At 42.4% G+C, this 22,910-nt stretch overlaps 1 protein-coding gene across 16 annotated transcripts in view; it reads right to left on the bottom strand.

The window, feature by feature from the left end:
- Positions 1-22,910, bottom strand: part of MCF2L2 (MCF.2 cell line derived transforming sequence-like 2) — a 163,587-nt gene that overhangs the window by 94,831 nt on the left and 45,846 nt on the right. For 15 of the 16 annotated variants that reach the window (XM_064665941.1, XM_064665937.1, XM_064665950.1 and 12 more), the window contains 6 exons: positions 14,665-14,779; positions 11,312-11,402; positions 9,972-10,091; positions 4,733-4,849; positions 1,447-1,596; positions 285-409 (listed from right to left, as the gene is read on the bottom strand). In XM_064665941.1, coding sequence (XP_064522011.1) covers positions 285-409; positions 1,447-1,596; positions 4,733-4,849; positions 9,972-10,091; positions 11,312-11,402; positions 14,665-14,779 — 718 coding nt within the window. The remainder of the gene's footprint in view (positions 1-284; positions 410-1,446; positions 1,597-4,732; positions 4,850-9,971; positions 10,092-11,311; positions 11,403-14,664; positions 14,780-22,910) is intronic. The other variant, XM_064665935.1, reaches the window with a different exon arrangement.

Here is a 22,910-nt window from a genome sequence, read left to right on the forward strand (position 1 = left end):
CACATATGTTACAGGGAAAGTAAGTCTCATGTTAAATCTTCTGCCCAGGTAGTTAGTGGTCTGACCAAAAATTACCACAAAATTCAGGACTTGTTTGAACTCACCTTGACAGTTCAATCAAGTAAATTCCTCAAAGCCATTCCCTTCTGAGTTCCCTGTCCAATAAATCCTGAGTGGTTGAACCGGAGGCAATTTATAACTCGCATATTTAAATTATTTAAATTACACTTGCATTTCTTAGGAATAAATTAGCAACTTGCACAAGGTAATCTAGCTTCACTGACCTTTCTACTGTGGCTACATTTTCCAGTTCATCTGGACTGAGTTTGCTGTTGGCACTTCGGGTGACTGGCTCCCGAATGCATGTCAGCAGGGTGGCCCCCTGCTTCACTGCTAGTTTCAGCTCATCCTGAGGGAAAGAAAACAAGCCAGAAAACAAATTGTATGTACTTCTAACAACACTCACATCTCTTACATGGACAACACAGTAATGCTACGGGAGGATGCTTTCATAGATACTAAATATTTGGAACAAAATATAAATGCTTACCAAAGGTGATACGTTTTTCTAGAAAATGCAGAGACTAAATCTGTTCACTTTGAATAGTAGATCTATTTTTGAGAAAAGAAATAGTACAATTTCTGAGCAGACTGCATTTCTGACCAGGCAGAAATTTATTGCAAAATAAATTATTCTACCACAAATTGAATGTGTGCTGCAGACTGTTCAGTGAGTTGAGAGCCTGCGCTGACACGTTGCACTTCTTAATGGAATTTCCTTCAAACAACATTGTGACATGCTGAGCCACAGTACAACAGGTATAAGGAGTCATCCACAGAAGAAGAGTCTTTCCAGCATGAAAGATAAGTAATGAAAAGGGCAATGAGGCTGAAACATTATTATATCAGCCGATGAATCCCCACATCACTGCACATTCTTCCATAAAATGTGTTGTTGTGCTAATATAGCTTAAGTAGTATTTTTTTCTCTTATGTTTAACCTAAGGTATTTGTTGACAGCAGTAATGTTTTCTTCTGATTCTTATTCTGCAAAGCTAAACTTGCCCCAAAGTTTGTTTGTTTGTTTTTAAATAAAACAACCATGATTACCTAGATCATTCTATCTATTCCTAATTATCCTCACAGTTGTCTCTATCTGCTCCAGTTCATCCTTTCTGATGAACTCTTCATCAGGAGCCCATGCTATTCCAGATGTGATTCCATCACACCCCCTCATACATTAGAAGTGACATTTCCCTGTTCCATCACTCTTGAAGCTGTAAAATGTCCTTTTCCACAGCTGAATCAAATTGACCTCCTGAATCCAGGTTTCTGTCCTCCTCAGTGGCTTCCAGACAATGGACTCTCAAGTGATGGCAGAACATTTTGTTAAGTCACAAATCATGTACTATTGTGCTGGAGCCATCATGAGAAGACAACACTCACCTTCAGCTTGCTGTGGTGGTCGGTGTGTGCGGAGAGGAGCTCCTCTGTGCACTGCACATCGTTGGGAAGTTCAGTCTCTGCTAAGTCTGTTCCAAAGGTCTGTAGCATCTGTGCTGTTGTTTTTACTGTCATTGCAAAGTTTTCAATAGCCTGGAAAAGCAGGAGCATAAAGTCACAAACTTTAACAACAGCCCTTTGACAACACTCAGTCCTTCAGGCACACTGTGCTGCAAGTATTACATGCCTGTAAAGCAGGTCATGTTGCCTTTTTTGGGGTGGATATGCTAAAAGTCACAAATTGAATCCTCTGTCACAAAGTATTGTCATCTCCATGAGCCAGCTGGGAACTCCCAGAGCTTAGAGGACATAATGAAACCACAGAGGACATCAGCTTCAAAGCCAGGCCTGGAACTTCAGATCCTCTGCCCATGCTTGCTGGGAAATTCTGCTGTGTTTAAATTTTAATGAAGGCTTTAAGTTGAGGACACTCCTGAAGTATATAGGGCAAAGTCTTTTTGTGTTTATATTTACCCAGCCATTGTTCACTCAGCAGTAATCTGTCTTCCCCCTGACTTCTGAAAATGTGCATCTCCATCCTGCCTATCTGTACTAGATGCATTCTAGTCACTCCCTCCCATCTGTTCATGTTAGTACACAAATACAAGAACAAGTTACAGCAAACACAGTTAAAATGCATAGATTCACTGGAGTATTGTTTTATCACTTGGGTGTACTAACACAAAACTTGTCAGAAATCTGTGGTTTTATTGAAGAAAAGGCAAAAGAGGAAGCCTTAAAACCAATGCTGCCTTCTGAGAATATATTGTTCAGACCTGTGAGATGTGAGTAAAACTTTTATATCTAGTAGCAAGTAATTTCATGGGATGTTTTTTCATGATTATGCCCAAATTTTGAGGGGGACCGTATTGTTCTATGTAGCTCGTTATTCTTTGCACTTTGTGATCTAACCCACTCAATGGTCTGTGTCAGTCAGCAGCACTAGGGATGCTCTGACATCCAGGCAAATGCTACATAGTTGTTGCACATTGCATTCCCTTCTCTGGCAATGATGGAAATTCCTTGTCTGCAACCATGACAGTAAAATTTTGCTGTGTGCTCAGTGAAAAACAAACAGGAAGTAGATCATAATTCAAAAGGTATAGTCCAAATATGTGATCTGAAACATGCCCCAGATGAAGCAATGCCTGCACAGTCCATAGCCTCCTTCCCTTTTTCCCAATGAATTCACACCTGCTTTCAACATAAGCAGTACAAACCCACATATGCTCTGGGTTGGTGCCCAGCAGCTGTAGCCTGCTGTTCTCAGCACTGAAACTATTGGATTAGAGTTGGCTGAAATGTCACACTTCTGACAGACACAGCCATCCACAACCAATTTCCTGAAAGCCCAAAAATGTATTCTGTGGGCAAAAAAAGCTCACAGGCTCCTGCCAACCCAGGTAAGAAAGCAGAAACAGTGAACGATGCAGGGAGATCACTGAGTCACTGCCACTTAGCCACGGTTTAAAGCTGTTTCAGAAAAAAAGCACTGGCAGGACGAGATAGGAGAACACTGAGAGAAGCAGCAAAGGACATGAAGACCATACCTCAGCAAGACTCAAAGTCAGGTTGTTTCAAGGTGCCATGGAGGCTGACACTTCCCTAATGACAACCTCTTATACAGATATTCCTTGGTTGACTGCACCACTCACCAGGAGCTTATCAGAGTTTCACTAAATAGCATGCTTGCCCCCACCCTCTCCTGTGCACATGTCTAATAAATTGTTTCATGTACCTAAGTTATATCTGTGGCTTGTTGGGTTTTTTCCCAAGTCTCTCTGCTTGGTAAGAGTTTTTCAAACAAATTTAACTCAAACCTCTGCGGATTATATAGCCACACTCCCCTCAAATCTTGGCTCACTTTTATTTGCATATTTTAACAAACTATATATTATTACTTTATGTAAACTCCTCTCATTAATAAATGATACAGCCTTTCTTGTGTCTCTCTTTACTCCCCTCCCGCATATTTTCAAGCCTTTAGCTGTGTGAAAGCTCATACAGATGATTCATTTCTTCACACTCCCCCCTCCTGCAAGGACAGCTTCATATTTTTGACACTTTTAACACGTAAGCCTGCTCACCTATCTCAATTCTAACCTCACTGTAGTCAACACAGCTATAAATGTAGAAAATCAGTGCTAGAGGGAATTCAAATTCTGTGTTTCCACATTTAGAAGCCTGAAATATTTGGTGGTTTTCAAGGAGAATAAAATTCAATTTTATAAGGACAGAAAAGCATAAAAAATTATATCAAGAAAGTGACAAAAGTGACTTGACCTAAAGTTACCTCAGAAAAGCTCTTTTTATGAGTGTTAGATGTAACCTGTCCATCAGCAACAATAGATAGAGCCCAGGGCTGATCAGAACTCTGCAAAGTATTGGGGCTCACATTAGATGTGAGCTCTAACATACCAATCTTGCAAGTAGACCCACAAAGACAGATGCAAACACTGCATAGAGTCTCTGTGAAATTAATTTTCCAGGATCATGTCCCAGCTTAGCCCATTTTTGCTCTGGAAGGATGAGACAATATTTTAGCTGCTAATGTGCCAGAGTTTGGAGTCTGTTTTTGTGAACTATCACCTTTTCTGGGCACCATAATGAATTGTTTACATTGTTTTGAAGCAAACACTGAAATGCATTAACCAGCCCCAAAATGGAACAATCAAACCTGTACAAGTTTCCTCAATAGAATAAAAAGTCTTTCTGCCTTTCTACTTACAACTGTTCTTCAGTTACCCAAAATATGACCCAGCTGGAGTGCATGCTTACATAGCACAGAAATGAAAACAAGGTAAAATAAAATCTAGTGTTTCTATTCTCTTAAAAGCAGGGACATAATTAATCATTAAAGTAATAATTTTGACCTTTGATTCAGTAAAGTGCTAAAGCCTATGTTCAACTTCAACCATGAGCTGAAGACCTATGAATCCCATCAATTATTCAAAAGCCAAGAGAATGTGCCAAGGGGCCTTGCTGAGTAAGAATACCCTGACAGTGTTCGGCCCTAGGCCAGGAACACAGTGAGATACAGATTACTGCTTCTGTTGCAAACTTTTGGGAATTTGCCTTTCTCTATTTGAGTCATGGATTTCCTCCTTCCATGAGTCCCTGGCAGAATCAGTAGGCTGACATGCCCCTGAAGAGTTACTACTTAATGGTTGCTTTGCATTGGTCATCTGGACAGTTCTGGTGCAGACAAGTGAAGAACACCAGCACTCACAGTTCGGTGGTGGATCCACTGGCTGTGGCCGTACTCCAGAGTTCCTCCCAGCTCCCGGGTCAGCTGACTTTTGTCAATATAGCCATGCAGATCAGAGACAGAGTTTAACATGATGATCTGAAAAAAAATCCAAACACACTGGACTGAGAGAAATAATGAGCCCTTTAAACCATTGTTCCTAGGATCTGGGTTTGCCTTAACACGTATGAACACTGCAGTTCCACCACAGGCTGTCAATTCTCAGCATGTATTTGGTCATGCAATGGCCACAGATTATTTTCACTAGATTTTTCCTTCTTAATGTGTACATGGCCATTCTTGAGCTAACCATAGTTTGACATCATCTTGCTCCTTCCTAGGCTGAGTCATTTGGCACATGCTTCAAGAGCAAAAGTATAGTATTGATAATGTTCACACAAACTTCCATCAAATAATTTATTCTCTAGATAACTGTTATTTACAGAGAAATGGAGGCTTAGGCAAGTCAAAACAGCTTCTTCAAACCCAAGCACTTGATCCAGGCAAGTGCTGAAATGAAATCATTGAGAATAAGATTTCCCTTTCAGTTTTATAATCCTTTTTTGGCACTGTACGTCCACTGGGTTCACTGGCATTATTCAATTTAAAATCATGATGGAAGAGAAAGCAGAGACAAACCTAAATTCATTTTCTTACATTAAAGAGTCTCTTTACCATTAGACTTGCTTAATGAAAGCCAAAAAAATCTGCAGTCAGCTTCAGATAAGCAGCATTACCACTGTAAATTTGCCAACACAAGTGGTTACACAAATAAAACACATGTATTGTTGTTCTAACAGCTAGAAAATATGCCATGATTTCAGCAACAGAAGAACAAGATGTTGAGCACAAATTACTAGGAATTTTAAGCCTTGGACTTTAAAATAAGTCAAACGTGTTACTTGACTGCTCTTTAAAGAAAGGCTAACGGGCTCTGCCTGTCAGCAGGCTCCAAGGGAGCGTGGTACATACACTGGCAAACACTCTGGACAATTAGATGAGTGAAGATGTAGAGACAAGAGGATGTGCATTCTAGGCTAATAATGCTCTAGGAAAAGCCTTGAGAACAAACCTGAACAGGTTTTTAGCTGATCCTTGTTACAGAATCATGCTAGAATAATTCAGGCTGGCATGAACCTGAGATCTCTAGTCCAGCTTCTTTCTCAAAGCTGGGTCAGCTGTGAGATCAAAGCAGGTTGCTCAAGGCTTTATCCACCTGAGATTTGAAAACATCTAAGGATTGAGATTGTACAACCTCTTTGGGCAGGCTGGTCTGCTGCCTGATTATACTTGTGGTGGAAAAGTTTTTCCTTATACCAAGTCAGAACTGCTCTTGTTTCACTTTATATCAGTTATTTCTTGTCCCACTGTCATGCGCAGCCTGGCTGTGTGCTCTCGGTGACCTTCTTGGAGGAACTGGAAAGCTGCTGGTTTGTCATATTAACCCTCCCACGCCTTCCCTTCTCCAAGGTAGACAAGCCCAGTTCCCTCAGCATCTTCATATAGAGCACATGCTCCAAGCTCTGACCTTCTTGGTGTCTCTCTGTTGATCTCATTCCAGATTATTATTTTTCTTTTACTGGGGGAACCAAAACTGGACAGGGTATACTCAGTGAGATCTAATGAGAGCCAAGTAAGGAGGGATAAGTGCTTGTATCAACCTGCTGGTTATGCTCCTGTTAAAGTAGGACACTGATGACTTCCTTTGCTGCCAGGGCACACTCTGGCTCATGTCCAGCTCACTGTCTACCAAGTTCCCAGGTCCTTTTCTGCAGAGATGCTCCCCAGATAGTCAGGCTACAGTCTGCATTGTTGTCAACAACACAACACTGTTGTGTTGTTGGGAGGGAAGAACATGGATTCTTCTTTCTTGAGGAAGAAGTCCTTCCTAGTTGCAGGAATTTGCTTTGTCCCTTTTGTACTTCATAATATGCTCGTCAGCCCATTCCTTGAGCTTCTGTTCAGTGACTCTGTCTTGGAATGTATCAACTGCTCCTCTCAGTTTAGTGTCACCTGCACACTTGATGACAGTGCAGCCTGTTGCCTCTTCCATGTCATTGATGAAGATATTACACAGGGCAGGTGCCAGCAGGAATCACTACAACACTCCACTTGTCGCCCACTTCCGGGTAGAGCATGAGCCTCATCATTACCCTCTGAGCCCATCATGAGTCTAGTTTTTAAATCCACATCTAGTTGTCCATCTATCCAGACTTTAACCTAACTTGGATACAAGAATGCAGTGGAAGATGCATCTGGCCCCATGGACCTGTACAGGCTGAATGTTCTCAAGTAGGCCCTCACTCAATTCTTTTTCACTTCCAGTTCATCTTCTCCTTGAACTCTATCTCTAAACACAGAAGCCAGGAGACCTTGTTGGTGAAGAAAGCAGAGAGTACCTCAGCCAAAGCTAGAGGAAAAGCTGTTACCTGAATGTGTTACGAAATACTGCTTGTTATGATCAAAGTCAGAAAACTCAAAAAGCTGCATCATCTTGAAGGGCCCTCAGACTGGAACTTGACATCTATGTACTACTTCTGAATTGCAAATTACATTTGAGAAAGTAAGTCTCAACTGCTTTGTAATTCTTCTCCACCAGAGATGTTGCTGACAAGTTGGAAATCTTTTTAAACTTCACACTTCACTAAAACTACAGAGGAACACTGTCATGCACTTCCCTCTTAAGAAGAATTTTGTGTTTGCTTTAATCTAATATTGTCAGAATGAGCCACAAAGCAAACTTATTAATATTGCTGGCTAATATTGCCCAACAGTGCACAGGGTCTTCACCCTGCAGGCATTTCTGCAGGAGAAAGCTTAGGAGCAATCCAGCATCCATCTAAGAAACCAATCTTAGAGAGCATTAGCATCTCCCACACTGCTTGCCAGCCTAAAGACAGTCACGGTCAGTAAGCTGAGATTGCAAGGGAGCAGCAGTTTAGGAGAGGAGGGTCTGCATGAGCAGGTCAGCAGAGAACACAGAATTGTGGTGAGGTTGCTTCATGATGGGTTAGGACACCTGAAAGAAGTCACAGCCTACAAAGGTCAAAGAAGTCCCTGCTATGGACAGATTGTTCAGCCTTTTGTGCATGCTGTGAGGATGCTTTAATTCATTTCCTGTGATGGCAGGTTCCTTAGGTAAATCTCTGTGTGTTCCTTTTGAATTCCCAGAATTTAATCTCAGATGAACCCTGGTGTGTCTCCTGTATTTTTTTATCTTGCTCCTGGATAAGGATATTTAATCAAATCACTATCCCAATAAAGATTTACTTTATGAGGTTTTATGAACCACATTTGTATGCCAATGTGATATAAAGCCGCATTTCCTTATTTTGTCTGGTTTGTTATTTCAGCCTTTATTTCCAGCTCCTGTTTGATCTTCTGGTTCCTACTCAATCCAGTGTTGACTTAACCCAGCAAATCTACTTTACTGAACATATTTGCAGTCTGATAGCTCAGATAAACTATTAAACAAATGTTTTTTTGACAAATGCACACAATATTCTTGGAGCTCCTTTTGAATGTTCATGTCTCGGTCCTGACTCGCTTACAGTTGTGATAGGAAATACCACCCATCCATGGCCTAGTTATGACATTAATGTTGCCATAGTGCCAAACTCACAACACAAACAACCTGTAAACAATTTAAAAGATGATGGTGATACTGAAGATGGGCACTGATCCCTAAAAGTTCCCTGCTCTGAAACTCATGTACACAGGGGCATGTCCAGATGGTATTTTTACGATGGGACTGCAAACACAGGTGAAAGGTCCCTCCAGAGAGCGTGGCAGACTCTTAGTTTTTGTAAGGCTGCTCTTCTAAGAGCTCTGTGGACATACCCAGGATGTCTCAAAATCAGAATATCCAAGATAACCGCAAACTAAACTCATATCTTGATTTTCCTGCTTATAATAAAGATAAATTACTATTTCATGCTTAATGCAGTGCTTGACCTCTGCCTAGAATTAACCTTCCTTCCAACTTCCATCTCTTACAAATTGGATTTGAAATGCAACACTGTCATCAAATAAATTGCTAAAAGTGTGGAAGATGCTGAATTGTTGGAAAATGCTAATCCTAGATGAGGTTGCCCTTTCTGGGCTGCCGTTGCTGCTACAATAGTTGCTATAGTAACAGATCATGGCTTATTAAATATAGGAACATCCATTTTTTGAAGTACTATAAGATATTTTGGTTTGGATTCAAAGATATATTTTTTCATCACTTTTGCATTTTACCAAAAAGCCACGCTTGCCAAACTACAGTAAATGTTACAATTTAGTCCACATTAACCAAATACCTATTCATGGTTCCTTTCCTGCATGCACTGTAATAAATAGGCTGTTGTCTCTCATTCAGAAGAAGCAGAAGGTGTCTTAAACACCTGAACTTCAAACTTGGGTATTGACAGAGCTAGAATTCGTTGGTGGAGAGCTATGAGTCTTTTGCAAAACAATATGAAACCACAAGTAAAATCCAAAAGAGTCATCTGAATCCCTACAGTAAAGTCATTATAGAACCCAGTATGAGTCTGATCCAGGATGAAATATCATCAATAATCATAATTCAAGTCTATTTATAAAACACTTGAAACCACATGCAAACATGCAGCTAGGAACAACTCCCAAAAGAGCTCTCATAGAATAACCTAAAACTTGAACTCTTTCAGGATTGATAATCTTCAAATCACAGTCTCATCAACCTATTGCATATGCCAAGTGAATATAAAAAGAAACAGAAAACAAACTTTGAATCTTGAGGGCCTGGAGATCATAAAAGGCATTCAGAATAGGAAATGCTGTGGAAGCACTTAACAAAGTCAGCAGTCCCATGGATAATCCATAAAATAGTGCAGAATTCAATCCCAGCCTTTTGTTGCTCTGTAGTCCTCAATAGTTAACATTTGTCACTGGAATGAGATCTACCTCTGCCTACCTCAGAGGAACAGCTCCACTGAGTTAAAATGTCAATACTTAAAAACTGAGCCACATTTTATAGCTAGACTGACCTGCCACGTGGGAACATGTCCATTAAATACTGTGAAGCATCCACTGCTAATTAACATTTTGGCATTACCATACAGGTATTATCATATGGACCCAGATGAAAGTCCCCAGTTGCCACTTGCAATCAAATTTCAGTTACTGGGTTATGAGAAATTGCTGACACCCAAGAACTGCAGATATGGAGAAAACACATGGACAAAAAATGCATGCTTACCGGTACCTTCATTTTAAAGTCATCTCGATAGAGTTTAATGCCAATGTCAGCGATCGCCCTTTGGATAAAGCGGGAGGGTCTCAGGACAAACACCAGCTGCAAGTTTCCTGGAAATGCTCCCTGCAAGAAATACAGAACTATTAGAAGGCACAACTCTGCCTTGTTAGGGAATTTTCAGCCAAGTGTTTCCTAAACAGGGCAAAGTAGGTAAGATTTGCTGAATCTTGCTGAGTCCAGCTGCTCTCTGTATCAGCTGGTCCATTCTGCATGTGCCCATTGGCACTGTCTCCAAAGCCAGCAGGAAGACTGGCCCATGGATTTTAATGCCCAGCCACACATTGTTTTCTGATGTGGATTTATCACAGAGCTGCAAAGTTCTTGACAAGGGCCTTTCTCCCCCAGATTTGAACCCTGCCAAGCTCCTTTGCACCACCACACCATAGGTTTTCCCATTTTTTAGGCTGCTGCCACTAGAGGGCAAAGCTGGCTGCCCATGTCTGACGTGGTGAAGGAAGCTGGTGGCACAGCCGGATTTCCCAGGCTGACCTACCTTCTCATTCTGCAAAGGGTTTTGAATCCTGTTAACCTCACATATTTCTACACACACCCAGACACTCAACACATTCATAAGACATGGCCCTGTCTGCAACACCCAGCTTACATCTCTTCACACACTCCTCTGAGCTCATCAAGCATAAAAAAAGAACAATTACTCAAAGAGAGCAACTAAAAAAAACCTGAGAATAAATAACAATTCTGTCTAAATACCTCAAAAGAACTTAAAGTTGCCTTTGTCACCCCTTCATCCTGCACCTCTGCGTATAAGTGCTTGCTCCTCACACAGCACGTTCCTGGTAATAGATGTATAAATGCAGCTGCTTTTCTCAGCAATGAAAATCAGCGCCCAGCTCTGACTTTTGCAAATGAAATATAATAAGCTATTAAGAGTTTCTGACAGAGATCATTTACTACCATGCAAACACAAGTCCCTTGGGATCTGTTTCTTTCATGAGCAGGCCACATCAATTCCTCCTCAGGGCACAGAAGGGGACCTCTTATACTCTCCTAGGAACCAACTTAAAATTACTAGAATTTAGATTGCAGTCAACCCAGAAAATAAGGAATTTGTCCTAATTCAGCAGTAAACAAGGCTGTGTAATTTGTTCCAGCAGCTTCCTCCCTCTCTTATTTAACACTCATGAGCTTCAGGGCAGGGGAGAGTCTGCATCCACGGCCAGAAAATGGGAGCTTAAAATGAGCACAGGAGACTATATCATGTGCTGAAGGTTCAGCAGACGATTTTAATTTCCAGAAGATAAATAACAAAAGCAAGCACTTACTGCTATCCGTGTCAGGGATGCCTTGACTGCGCTCCATTTGTCCCGTCGTCTGTCTATGATGATGATGAATCCGATGCTGGCAGCCTCCAGACTGCAAAACAGATGAAATAGGTATGCAGGGTTACACAGAGATACTCCTATTCCAAGGAAGAGCTACTGCAGCAAAACACAGCCTCCTTCAGATCACCCTCTGAGCTCGTTATGAAAACAACGTACAGTGGAAAGAATGAATATTTGGCTGAAATTCACACAAAAGGGAAAGCCAGCAAATTTTCTCCTTCCAGTGTAAGGTTAGCAGCTTACACAAAACATGAATATTTTATCTGCTAAATCTCTGAGCTGCTGAGCTACTCCACTGCCAGTCTAGGTGACATGAATCATTCAGGATCACAAATTCCACTGTGCTGTATTGAAGACAAAACCCTCAGATCCTGTTTTCTCTGCAAAATAATTCAAGCTATTAGACACCCCACTTCAGTCTTCATTCTCCAGGTATGCTGACATCTGACAGGGGCACTGAGCTCCTGGGGGTCAGTATCCCCTGACTGTTACCACCTTGCTGTGTACAAAAGCCCCAGGAATTCTGATAGACAAAGCAGAAACTGAAGAATTCTATCTTGCCAACCACAAACTCATTCCAGGGTTGCAAGTCATTCAAAACTATCCTTTTAATATATTGTCTAAGATAACAGTTCCTGGTCCCTCTCAGTGCTTTTCAAGGAGGATCTAGGAGGCACTGATTTGGTGCTCTATCCCACGAATGTAGACCTCATAAATACCACATCCTCTCTTTCCCTCTCAAAAATCCCACTCTGGGGTTCAGGGTTTCAGTGTGACTGCTCTATTCTGCTTTCCAAGAGCATTCAGCATTGGAGAGAAGTCCTCAGAAGTACACACTGAAAAAAGTGTCCAGAAACTTCATTGGAGGAGGATGGCTCAGTCAACTCAGAACAAACCAGAGGCAAGTGGGAAGAGTATAAATGTCATAATCAAAGGATATACTGAGATCAAACATCTATCCACAGATCAAAATTAAAAAAAAATTATTAAAACACTTCCTTGATTCCTTTTCCATTGTCCATACAAGGAGCAACCCAGGATTTTTCATGGGTTCATTTTGTGCAAACTTGTGTCAATAATCCACTAAGAGCACCAACAGTAGCAACTCTGAGCTCCTGATGCACCTCTGCTGGATCAAGAACAGCAACCTGAAAGCCAGACTCTCTGGCAAACGTGGGATGCCATGTGAGTCTTCCCAATAATTCATACTGGTAACAGGAAAACACACTGAACTGCCCACTTCAATATTTTTACAGCATCCTCTGGGGATTATAAAATTCAATGATAGTACATGACCTTTCCTCTTTAGTAGTGCAACATGCAGTTCTCTATGCAGAGGACAGAAAAGGTGGTTTGTAGCAGTGCCCCTCAAGCACAGGGAAGAGACTTCATCTGTTTCTCCTCTTATATATACACAACTGTATGCATTGACAAATATTTCAAGGAAAAAAGTCACCAGCATGGTATGTATGTGTCAGGAAAAAAAGGTTCAGAGGAAGGCAACAAAGAAATTGCGTGTGTTGCAGATTGTTACTGGAAGGGTAAGAAACTAAACACAAAATTCTCAGCCCGGGGTCTTCCCAACCAACCTAAAAATCTGCATTGGATTTATCAAACTGATTCTGCTGATTGGAACCAAAATTTGCTTTGGAAGTCTGGTAGGCAGGAAAGGCCTGGGAAAATCAGCCTCAGCCTCCAGACCCCCAGGTGGCACCTCTGGTTTGGGGGGCTTTTTTGTTTGCTTGGTTTTGGGGGGGTTTTTTTGGTGTTGGTTTTTTTTTGTTTGTTTTTGTGTTTTTTTTTTAACTAGATAGGTCTGATTTACATCCTAAATTTAGCCAGGGAAACAGAGAGAGTGTCAGCAAGTGATCCTATTTCAGTCAGCATGCTGAAAAGCCATACCAAGGTCTGAATGTCATTTGGCACTGAGGAATGGATGCAGGCAGCAGTGTTAGTAGACAGTGGCTACTGAGACAAAGGCAGTAGGAAAATGAGAAGGACAATATTTCTCTTGGTATATTCTCCCAAGTCCCAGCATTGAGGAATAAATGGATTTCTTCAGCCCGAGTTTGCATCTGAGCCATTGTGTTCAGCTGCCATTGATGGTGCAATCCTTCATGAATTTGGCTTATTTCTTTTGAACCCATCTGTACTTTTGAGTTTCACACAGGCTGAAGAAGCATAAAGCATTTCTGTCTATCATGTTGACAATGCAACATGCTAGTTCCCCAACATGTGACAACTTTACTGGGAATCACCCCCCAGCATACCAAGTACAAAGAAATGAAAAACTAGTCTTATGTTTTTTGCAGCTACTATTGGTGTTTTATGAACCCTGAGGCTGATCACCCTCCCAGTCCTGAAGCTAGTGAAGAAATACTTAATACAGAGTTTCTCCTGCAGAACAAAAGCCCCACAGAGCAGAGTGAAACAATGAAGCTGTTAAATTCACAGTGTGTGGTTTCTCTCAGCTTGCTTTGGCAAGTCAGTATGGGGAATACATGTAGGTGGAGCTGGAAAACTTCTCACTCAAACTTGAAGGAGCACATTTTCCCCTATGATCCTCTAAGCACCTTTTTACACAAAACCACAGGAAATAATAAATCCTTGCTTGCTTCTAACTAGCACAAGCAGCCATGGTTCAGAGACAGGATCAGGGGACTGAAAAAATATTAAGCTCTCTTAGATAAACAAGAAGTAATTCAGCAGCCATGCCTCAGCACAGATCCTCAGAGCAGGGGAAGTCAGTTTGTTTCACTATCCTTCCACAACTGCAGGCAAAGAGCAAGGAAAACATCCTAGCTGTGGAGCAATCTCCAAAGAAACAAAGCATCAGAATGCATATGGTGCTTGCCAGAATCCTGTCAATGGAGCACCTCACTTGCTTTCTCAGAAAAGGGAAAGCTGCACAGAAAGATGCACTCAGAAAATAAGCAGTCACAGGACCCGTGCCAGTTTGTCTCCTTCTAGGTGCAATCCTTCCCTTGTTGCACCCAGGTCCCCTGAGGGTTTTCACAAACAGCCCCTCTTAGCTCCCCTGTGATCTGCAATCTTTGTTGCTGCTCTTCAGATCTACAACCCCTCCCACCCAGCTCAACCTGCCCTGTGTGAAGCTTTCTTTCCAATGAAAATCATGAAAACGGTTCCTCGGGCCCCCTGTACATAGGGAAGTTTCCTAATGACTGGATAGATGCAGGGTCACTGGTACATCCTGGTAGCATCACTAAAAGCAGCGAGCCACTGGGGAAGTAAAACTCTCTAGGACATCAACAGACACTTGTGCTTATCCTCACCTGGGAATGCTGGTTAGATACGTGACCACATTCAGAAAATCTTCATCAGGTATTTCACTGAATCCTGCGAATTCTGGAAAGGTTATAATGGGTGCCCCATCCTTCCCTCTTCCTCCTGCAAAAGAGAAATTGCAAAGTTTAGAGGGTGATTTTATGCCTTTGGACAGACTGGTCAGTACTCAATGGTATATTCCTCCTTGTAAAGCATCCACATCCAGTAAACATGAATCAGCTTCCCATTTGAAATTATAACTCACTGTAGTTTCATTACCTCAGTTGACTCCAGCTGAGATTCTAGCCTCTGTTTATTCCCAGCTTTTTTGAGAACCTTCTTCACAATTCTGATTAAGTGCTTTTTTTGGTTCTTTGTTACCCATTTCCAAGTAATTCATTGTGATAATATTAAAACTTTTGTCTACATATAAGTACAGCACTCTCTGATTCCTTCTAGACATTAAAGGAAATGAAATAACCAGGCATACAAGCTTTGAACACACACATATAACCCCTGACAAGGCCTGGGACCAACCTGGTCTTAGGTCTTTCTTTAACAAGAAGACACTCAAAGTGTATGGAGGAATTAATCAACGAATTTTGCTCTTGTCTTGTTTATATGCATCAAACCTCTACTAAACAGGACAGGAGGGTCATAAGCAACAAGGTCAAGAGGAGTCTCTTTCTGAGAGATTCCCTGATCCAGACACTAGTAGAGCTATAGGAAACATGGAGCCAAGTTCCTCATAACCAAGCAGCCTTTACAGTTCTCCCGACACGATGCTCAGCTCTAGGAGCTGTTGTAGTACACAGTACAATCCTAATGTGGTTCTGCTAATAAATCTGGGCATTGCTCCAACCACACAGAAGTTAAGAGAGGTTTTCTCACCAGCTTGGACTCAGAGCTCACTAATGAGGCACGAGCACATAAAGGAACAGGATGAAACAAAGCATTTGTTACAAGTGTCTTATTGCTCAGTTCTCCTTAGATAGGACATTAAGGACATTCCTTTTCCAGAGTCTTTCTTCTTTCTCTGCAATCTCTATGTAAACCCATTTTTTGCATCAGGCTCAGGAATTCTCTACAGCCCAATACTGAGGGTAGTCCTGCAGCACACAGAGATTTTCTCATCATTTATCACCCACAGAAGATTCTTGCCCATGGAATAGCCATGTCAGAGGCTTCCATTTAGTGAAGGGAGAGCTGTGAGACAGTAAATTACCTTCCTCAAGGAAAATATCCAATAAATTATCCCATTAGGAGCATGGGAGGAAATAGAGAATCAGTTGGGGGGAAAAAAATAAGTTCTCATTCCTCGAAAGTTCCCTCTAAATCCCCACAAATAAACCCTGTTTCCAGGCTGCTCCTTGCATTTCCCTGCTGTTAACCACAGCTGGTGCCACAAGCCAGTTTCTCCTGCTCCTGTGCTGGTGATCACTGCAAAGAGGTGCTCCAGGAACTCCTAGCTATTTGTGTGTAGAGGGGACAGTCCATTCCTAGTCCTGAACCTGCCTCTGCCCAATCCTCCCACTTTCTTGACATCATGGTGGCTTTGTCAGCACACTACCTTTAGCCTCTATTTTCCTTTCTGACGGTTGATTATTGCTTTAATTACATCTGAAAATGACTCAGTTGAGTGAGATCATCCACTAAACTGACCCCGCTAGGAAGAAAACAGGCCTACAGAGATTGAAAAGGCTTTCAGCCAAAATGCAAAGCAAGAATACCATCATTCACACTGCACTGAATTGCGTTTCAAATGTTGAGCAGAGCCTCAGCCTCCACATTGACCTCCACACTGGCCTTGGGATGATGCCAAGTGCTGATGCACAGCAGCTGGATCCCAGGGCATTCCAGCTGCACTGTCTGCAGTCAGCAGTGACAGAGAATATGCTGTCATGCAAATTCAGTCAGATTTCCCCCAGACTGCTGCACTCTAGAGACCAGGAACTCCAACCAGCCAGTCCCCAGTTAGGCTGGTTTGTTACAGATTCTCAGTGACATCTCCTGGACACAAACAGTAACAGCCAGGAAAATTAAACAGTGAGCTTGTCTGCTCTGTCTCTTCATGCAGAGTTCAGTGCATGCCGAGGTATTTCATGGTTGGTATCTTATGAGCATTCACATGATTCTTGGGCATCAAGCTTTCCCATTCTCATATTTCAAATATGTGAAGATACTTTAAATGAGGGAGACGTAGTAACGTGCAATATTTTGGTTTAAAGCAGCAGTATTTGCCACTGGAGGATCCCCTCCTTCAAAGCCTGATTGTTTACCTGCAGTTATACTCAAGATTTGCTTAAACTACAAGTTTCAAATGGTACTTCTAAGGCTCCTCAAGACCAGGGTTCTTTACATCCCTTTTATTCTCTTGCTTCTGCATTTGTAGATGTGCTCTTCTTCCTCTGGCCTCTCTTCCCCAAGCTAGGTGAGGCAGGCTGATGATGCACTCTATGTATGTGGCTAAGTATTTTTATGACCAGATCTTCTATAAAAAGTCATCCAAGGATAAATGTAGGCAGACTGAACACTAACTTCCTCCCTTTACCACTGGGAACAAATCTAGGACACTTAGGAGCAGCCTAAGGCTGAACATTCAGCTAAGAGTGAGAAGCTCCTGCCTCTGACGAGGCCACACACCCTTAACAGCTCCTGGGCTCCATCTCATTCTCCAAACCAGAACACTCAGAGGTTTTTCAGTACAGCTGTATTTCCAACAGGGAAACAAACAAGGAAACCTTCAGTTCCTGCCAGACTAGGAAATTAGGGTGAAGTTTGAGGGAATTTTGCGATCAGAAATTGTTAAATACTATGACAAGAAGAGAGCAGGAATATCTGAAGTGTTGAGTGACAAGCAATAACAGAAATATGTTAGGAATGGGTTGTTCCTGCCCATATCTGAACCTCAAGCAGTAGCTGAGTTACAAAGGTAAATAATCTATATCCATCTATCCCTACATATAGCAAGATAACCAGAGGAGATGTTAAAGGATATAAGGGAAGCTCCTTAAATATTGAGGGTGTCTGGAAAACTCTCTCCTCTGTATGACAGAGCAGTTCCATACAACTAAATGTTAATGACATTTTTTCCCCTGACACTAAACCAAGATTTGCTGCAGTATGCAAATTTCTGCAGAATGCAAATTGACAAGCTGCAGCCCTATCTTTTCAGGGCCATCAACCTTGCTTTCCAGGGAGTTCCCACATGATTTCTTCCAGTCCTTGAAATACTTTAGCTGGATACTACTCAATGTCTTGGAAGGACAGAGAGCACAAAGTAAAAACCAACAGGGACAGCCTTCAATCAGTTCCACAGCCACAAGGACTGAGTACATGGAATTTGGCCCCAAGGACTCTCTGTATAAAATCCTTGTGCTTGATGGGACTGTGCATAACCCCTATGCTCCTGAGGATCACTTGTGAGAAGAGTCTAATTGCTAAATAGGAAAATTTACAATCCATCATAAGTCAGGCATACAGGGACAGGACAAGCTCCAGCAGTTCCACGGAAGGCCAAAAGAAAAAAAGATAGTCCTCAAAAGAAGAAAAAAAAAAGATATTTCAACTAGAAAGGGAGGGCAGGAAGAAGGAGACAGAAGTGCTGAACAGAGTGAGCCACATGAACACAGCAGAGAGGTCAGAGAGGTTACCTTATGGCTACCTGAGCTGTGTCTGCTCTATTCCAGCAGGGTTAAGGGGGCCCAAGGACTGCCAGGAGAAAAGAAGCTCAGAGAGAAGCCAGAGCAACATGAGGCATGAACTGAGCTAAAGAGCCCAATGGGAGAAGCAAGAAATACCTTGAGTTTAGTGCAGTCAGAAACAGAAACAAAGACACACTAAAAAATAGATATCAAGAGTGTGGCCATACCTGGCAGCTGTCTTCATGCAGTGCACAGGCCTGCCTCTCCGACTTGCAGCTCTTCGAGGCACCATTAGATGCCACCCTGCAGCACTCTTCAGGCAACCCAGCCACTTCCAATGCCTCCTGACAGCTCCAAGTGCTGGTGCCCAGCCAGGGAAACAGCAGCTGGTGGCAGTGGCCATTGCAAGCAGCAGTCACAAGAGCTGGAGGTTCAGTTGGCAGCAGGGGAGGTTCAGGGCTATCCCCTGTTAACTGAACTAACATGAGGCTCACTCCTGAATCTGCCTGAGGGAAGCCAGGTCATCCCACAGGCAGTCTCCCGTGGGTCACTGCTCCTCTGTCAGACCCCAGACTGCTCTGGGGTATAAGTAGCTCCATACTTTTGCCCGCACAGGAAACCCAACAGGATTTTGTCTGCCACCTCTTAGGCAAACCTGAGCTCCCCTCCCAGGTAGCACCCACAAATGTAACACATGCTGCTGACCTGGTTTAGCTCCCTCAGGTTCCTTCAGGAGTTCCATCTCTCTGCTCTCTCCCTCTGCAGATGACATCCTGCCTTGCATCCAACCCAAACTCACTGTGTCAAAGATATGGACCCACCGCTGCTCGGGGAAGAGCATTCTGGTTAAAACCCTTGATAGTTGATCAGAGATGCATCAAACTCAACAACTTGGAGCATGACTGAGTCAAACAACATGAGCAGAGGCTGAGCTGCTCGAAAAAAGGCAAGACTTATGAGGAAAATATTATGGTCAACTTGACCTTGTGCCTGGTTTGCCTCTCCGAATGAGAATGACAGCACCCCTTTCCTCCTCCTAGGCACATTCCTTATTTTCCGTTCCAGCTCCTTCCTCAACTTTTCCACTTCACTTTTGGCCCAAGGGCAAAGGGAAAGGAAGAACCTGGGTGACAGGTCAGAAGTCAGAGTGAATGTGAAAGGGAAAGAAATGTAGGATAGACAGCACACAAGCTGTATCAGGGTAGTACAAGGCATGGTAATGGGACCATTGCTCACTCTTATGTGTGCCAATTCCCCAAGTCCCAGAACACAGAGCACCATTCATAGTTGCCCCTACTAGACAGCCTTTCCAGCTGCCAATGCAGCCTGGATAGCTGTTGCAGTGAAGACAGGGACAGAATTCAGCTGTGGAAACAAAACAGCTGAAGTGCTTGGGGAAGGAATATACATGGGAGAGAAAGGGTTATGGCAGCAGAGAAAATTTAATTTTGCTTTGCAGTGTAAAGGGTGTGACTGACAAATGAGGTGTGAGTGCTGAATTTTGGGAGCTCTCACAGCTGACATTGCATGTTGTATGACTGATGTAAAAGCAGCAAGCAATCACAACTGCAGGCCAAGATCCTGGACACGATGGGGATCTTAGAAAATCTTCCACTCCCCAGTTCTAGCCCACTTATGCCTCCTGTCTGGGCATCAAAATATCCACGGTTTAGACAATCAGAGGCTACACTGAAGTGCTATTTCATAGCCAGCAGCTCTCCTAACTAGAGATCACCAAATATGCTGAATCTCCCGGGGGAAAAAAAAAAGAAAAACAAACAAAAACCCAACCCAACAAACAGGCCATGGTCGGGAAAAGTTCCAAAAGTTTGTCTGCAAGTTTACAGAGCACACCTCCCCAGCCTGCCACAGACACTAACTCATCAGTTAGTATTGGAAAGTGTTCTTTCAAATGTTGCTGACACGTGCAGGTCACTGCTCGGGCCTGCCCACGTGCGGAGAACTCCCTGAGTCAGAGCAGCCCTGAGTGCAGTTCATCTCCCAGGCCAGACAGCCAAAAAGGTCAGAGATGTCTTGGCTGAAGTTTCACTGCTTTAGTCAGGTCTTGCTTTTTCCATGCTCTGTTGTTTTGGTTTTTCATGTTGATTAAGGGTTGTGAGTGCTGAAATTCTTATTAAATCATGCTTCCTGGGTCTCAATTTTTATACAAGCTCCAAGCTGTCCTTTTGGCAAGGTCAGGCCAGGTTTTCCAAAAGGCTCAGTTTAAACAGGAAGCAGATGGCCAAATACCCTCCAGGCTTTGGAAATTAAATAAACTGGCTTCTGAGTCAGTTACCATTTTCAGATATAGTCTCCCATTCACTGCAGTCCTGTTGACTTAACAGGAGCAGAACACAAAGAAAATGACTCTCTGCTAATACGCTTCATGACAGTTTGTGTAATAAATTCGTGATTTAGTAACAAGATCCATTATTGCTGCAAATGGCAGATTGGGCTCTTTGAAAGAGTAATTACAGATAAGAACAGGTTGTGAGGCTGCAGATAAAAAGGGGGGGGTAGTAGTAGTTTCAAGTGCAGATTGGTACAGCAGGTTATTAGTCTGTCAGCAGGACAGAAACGGTATAGTACCAGTGGTTCTTTATTCTTCAGTAAAAACTGGTGTGTGATAATAACCAGGTTTTCAGTAGTACCCAACTTTGGGATGTAGTTCCCTTAACAGGAAACACACAAACCTAGCTGAGCACTCCTGTGTTGTCACAGCTGTAGTCCCATAACTGGGAGTTGGTTTTAAGGGAAAGGAGAGAGGCAGTAGTGGTTTCAAAACTAGAGTTTAACCACAAGAACCAGTACTCCTAGTAGATCTCACAAGCTAAGCAGGGCTAAATCAGCACATGGAAAAAGATGACTAAAGTAAAATTACGTGATTAAGCACGTTGTCACACTACACTGCAGCCTTTTCCACGACCTCAGTGGACCAGGGAAGGCTTTGGAGAGTTTCCCTGTTCTTGGCATGGACAGTAAGGTCTTGGTTAGTCTGGTCAGGAGGGCCAGGACAATCAGGAGGCTGTTAGTAGCTAATACACTCATTATAACTAGACCCTGGCACAATCAAACACCAAACTCATTAGGCTTGTTATATAATTCCTACCATCTGCTCAGAGATGGCAAGACAGTCAGATCCTCTTAGGAAGTTTGTACACAGCAATAGTGGAGAAAAGTGTTTCTAATGAGTCATGTCCAGAGAAAACAAAGAGCCTTTGATTCAATCACTTTCCTCTTTCTTTTCTGCTTTACTGCAAGAGAATATTATGTGTTCACTACATCTGCCTTAGCTGCCAGCTGTTGCTGAAAAGGTGGTATTAACCAAAGAAATACTCATTCATAACAAAGTTTGCAATAGTCAACCAGTTACTTTTGCTATCACTGGACAAATGGATTTGGGGTCCACAGGATTGAACAGCAGAGCTTGACAAAGCCAGAGGCTCTGGAGCAACAAAACCCAGACTCATTGCTACATCCTCTGAGCTCTGCATGTGCATGGAAGAGAGGTCTGTCTGTGCTCTGGGGGCTACAGCAACCCCATCTACTATAAATCAGCATATACCACTGTTATGAAGTTGTTCAGAAAAACATAATATATGTCCATAATACTCTAAAAGAAAGTTGGGATTGCCTTTTACTGCCAACAATGGTGAGACCTTTTTTTCCAGGCAGTGGCTACTGACTGTAACCTTTCAGTATGGAAAACCAGGAAATAGGCTAAGTATCAAATTTTCAGTCACCATGTAGGCAAGCACTGAAGCACCAAAATATTTGTGGTTGCTCGTACCTAATGAAAAGCAGCAAAGCAGCATGCTTTGAGGAAAAGCTACAGAGCCATCTGGAAAAAAAAATCAAAATCAAATGAGGTCATTTATGTGTGAATTACTTTAATAAGTGAAATGAGACAGAAGAGTGCCCAGATTTGTTTTCATTGGATGAGAAAACCAATCTTTTGCTAGAGGAAAAAGAAAGTTACACTTCTTTAGAGAAATGCATTTTTGAACAGTATAGTAATTTCTGGCTTGTACCTTAACCTCTGCTTGCAGGAGGCAATAAAGGGACAGTAAGGAAGATTCCTGATGTATTTTACCTATGGTCACCAACAGAATAAGATACTGGGCTGAACGGACCTCTGAGTAGATGATTTAATGTTTCTGATCTTCTTCACATGCTGCCATGGGGATTTTGGAGTGGAGGCACCTAGGTTTCCAAATTTAGCGGTAGACTTCAAACTGAAATCAATTTGGAAACTATGAACTATACTGCCTTGGTTTTTATTAGACTATTATTTCTGGACTTTACTGAGGAGATTTTAGATAAGCCTGAAAGTTCTTCAGATGGGACTTGTTTTTCATGTAGATGGGGCCATGAAGGACACCTTCTCACTCACCTTTGTTATTGGTTATTAGCACTTGTATGTCAATGAACCAGTTATTTGCCAACCTCTAACAAACAAGTCCCTCAGCCCTGCCTTCTATGAAGAGTTATTTTCAAAGTCTTTAAGCAGCTTACACTTAAATTGCTTTATTTAAACATCTGTCTCATCACTTGCAAGAATAAAAGAACTAGATCAAATGTGAAGAGGTGAACTTGCTAAAACAGCAGGT

The sequence above is a fragment of the Pseudopipra pipra genome, chromosome 10 (assembly GCF_036250125.1).
Source record: "Pseudopipra pipra isolate bDixPip1 chromosome 10, bDixPip1.hap1, whole genome shotgun sequence".
Classification (NCBI taxonomy): Eukaryota; Metazoa; Chordata; class Aves; order Passeriformes; family Pipridae; genus Pseudopipra; species Pseudopipra pipra.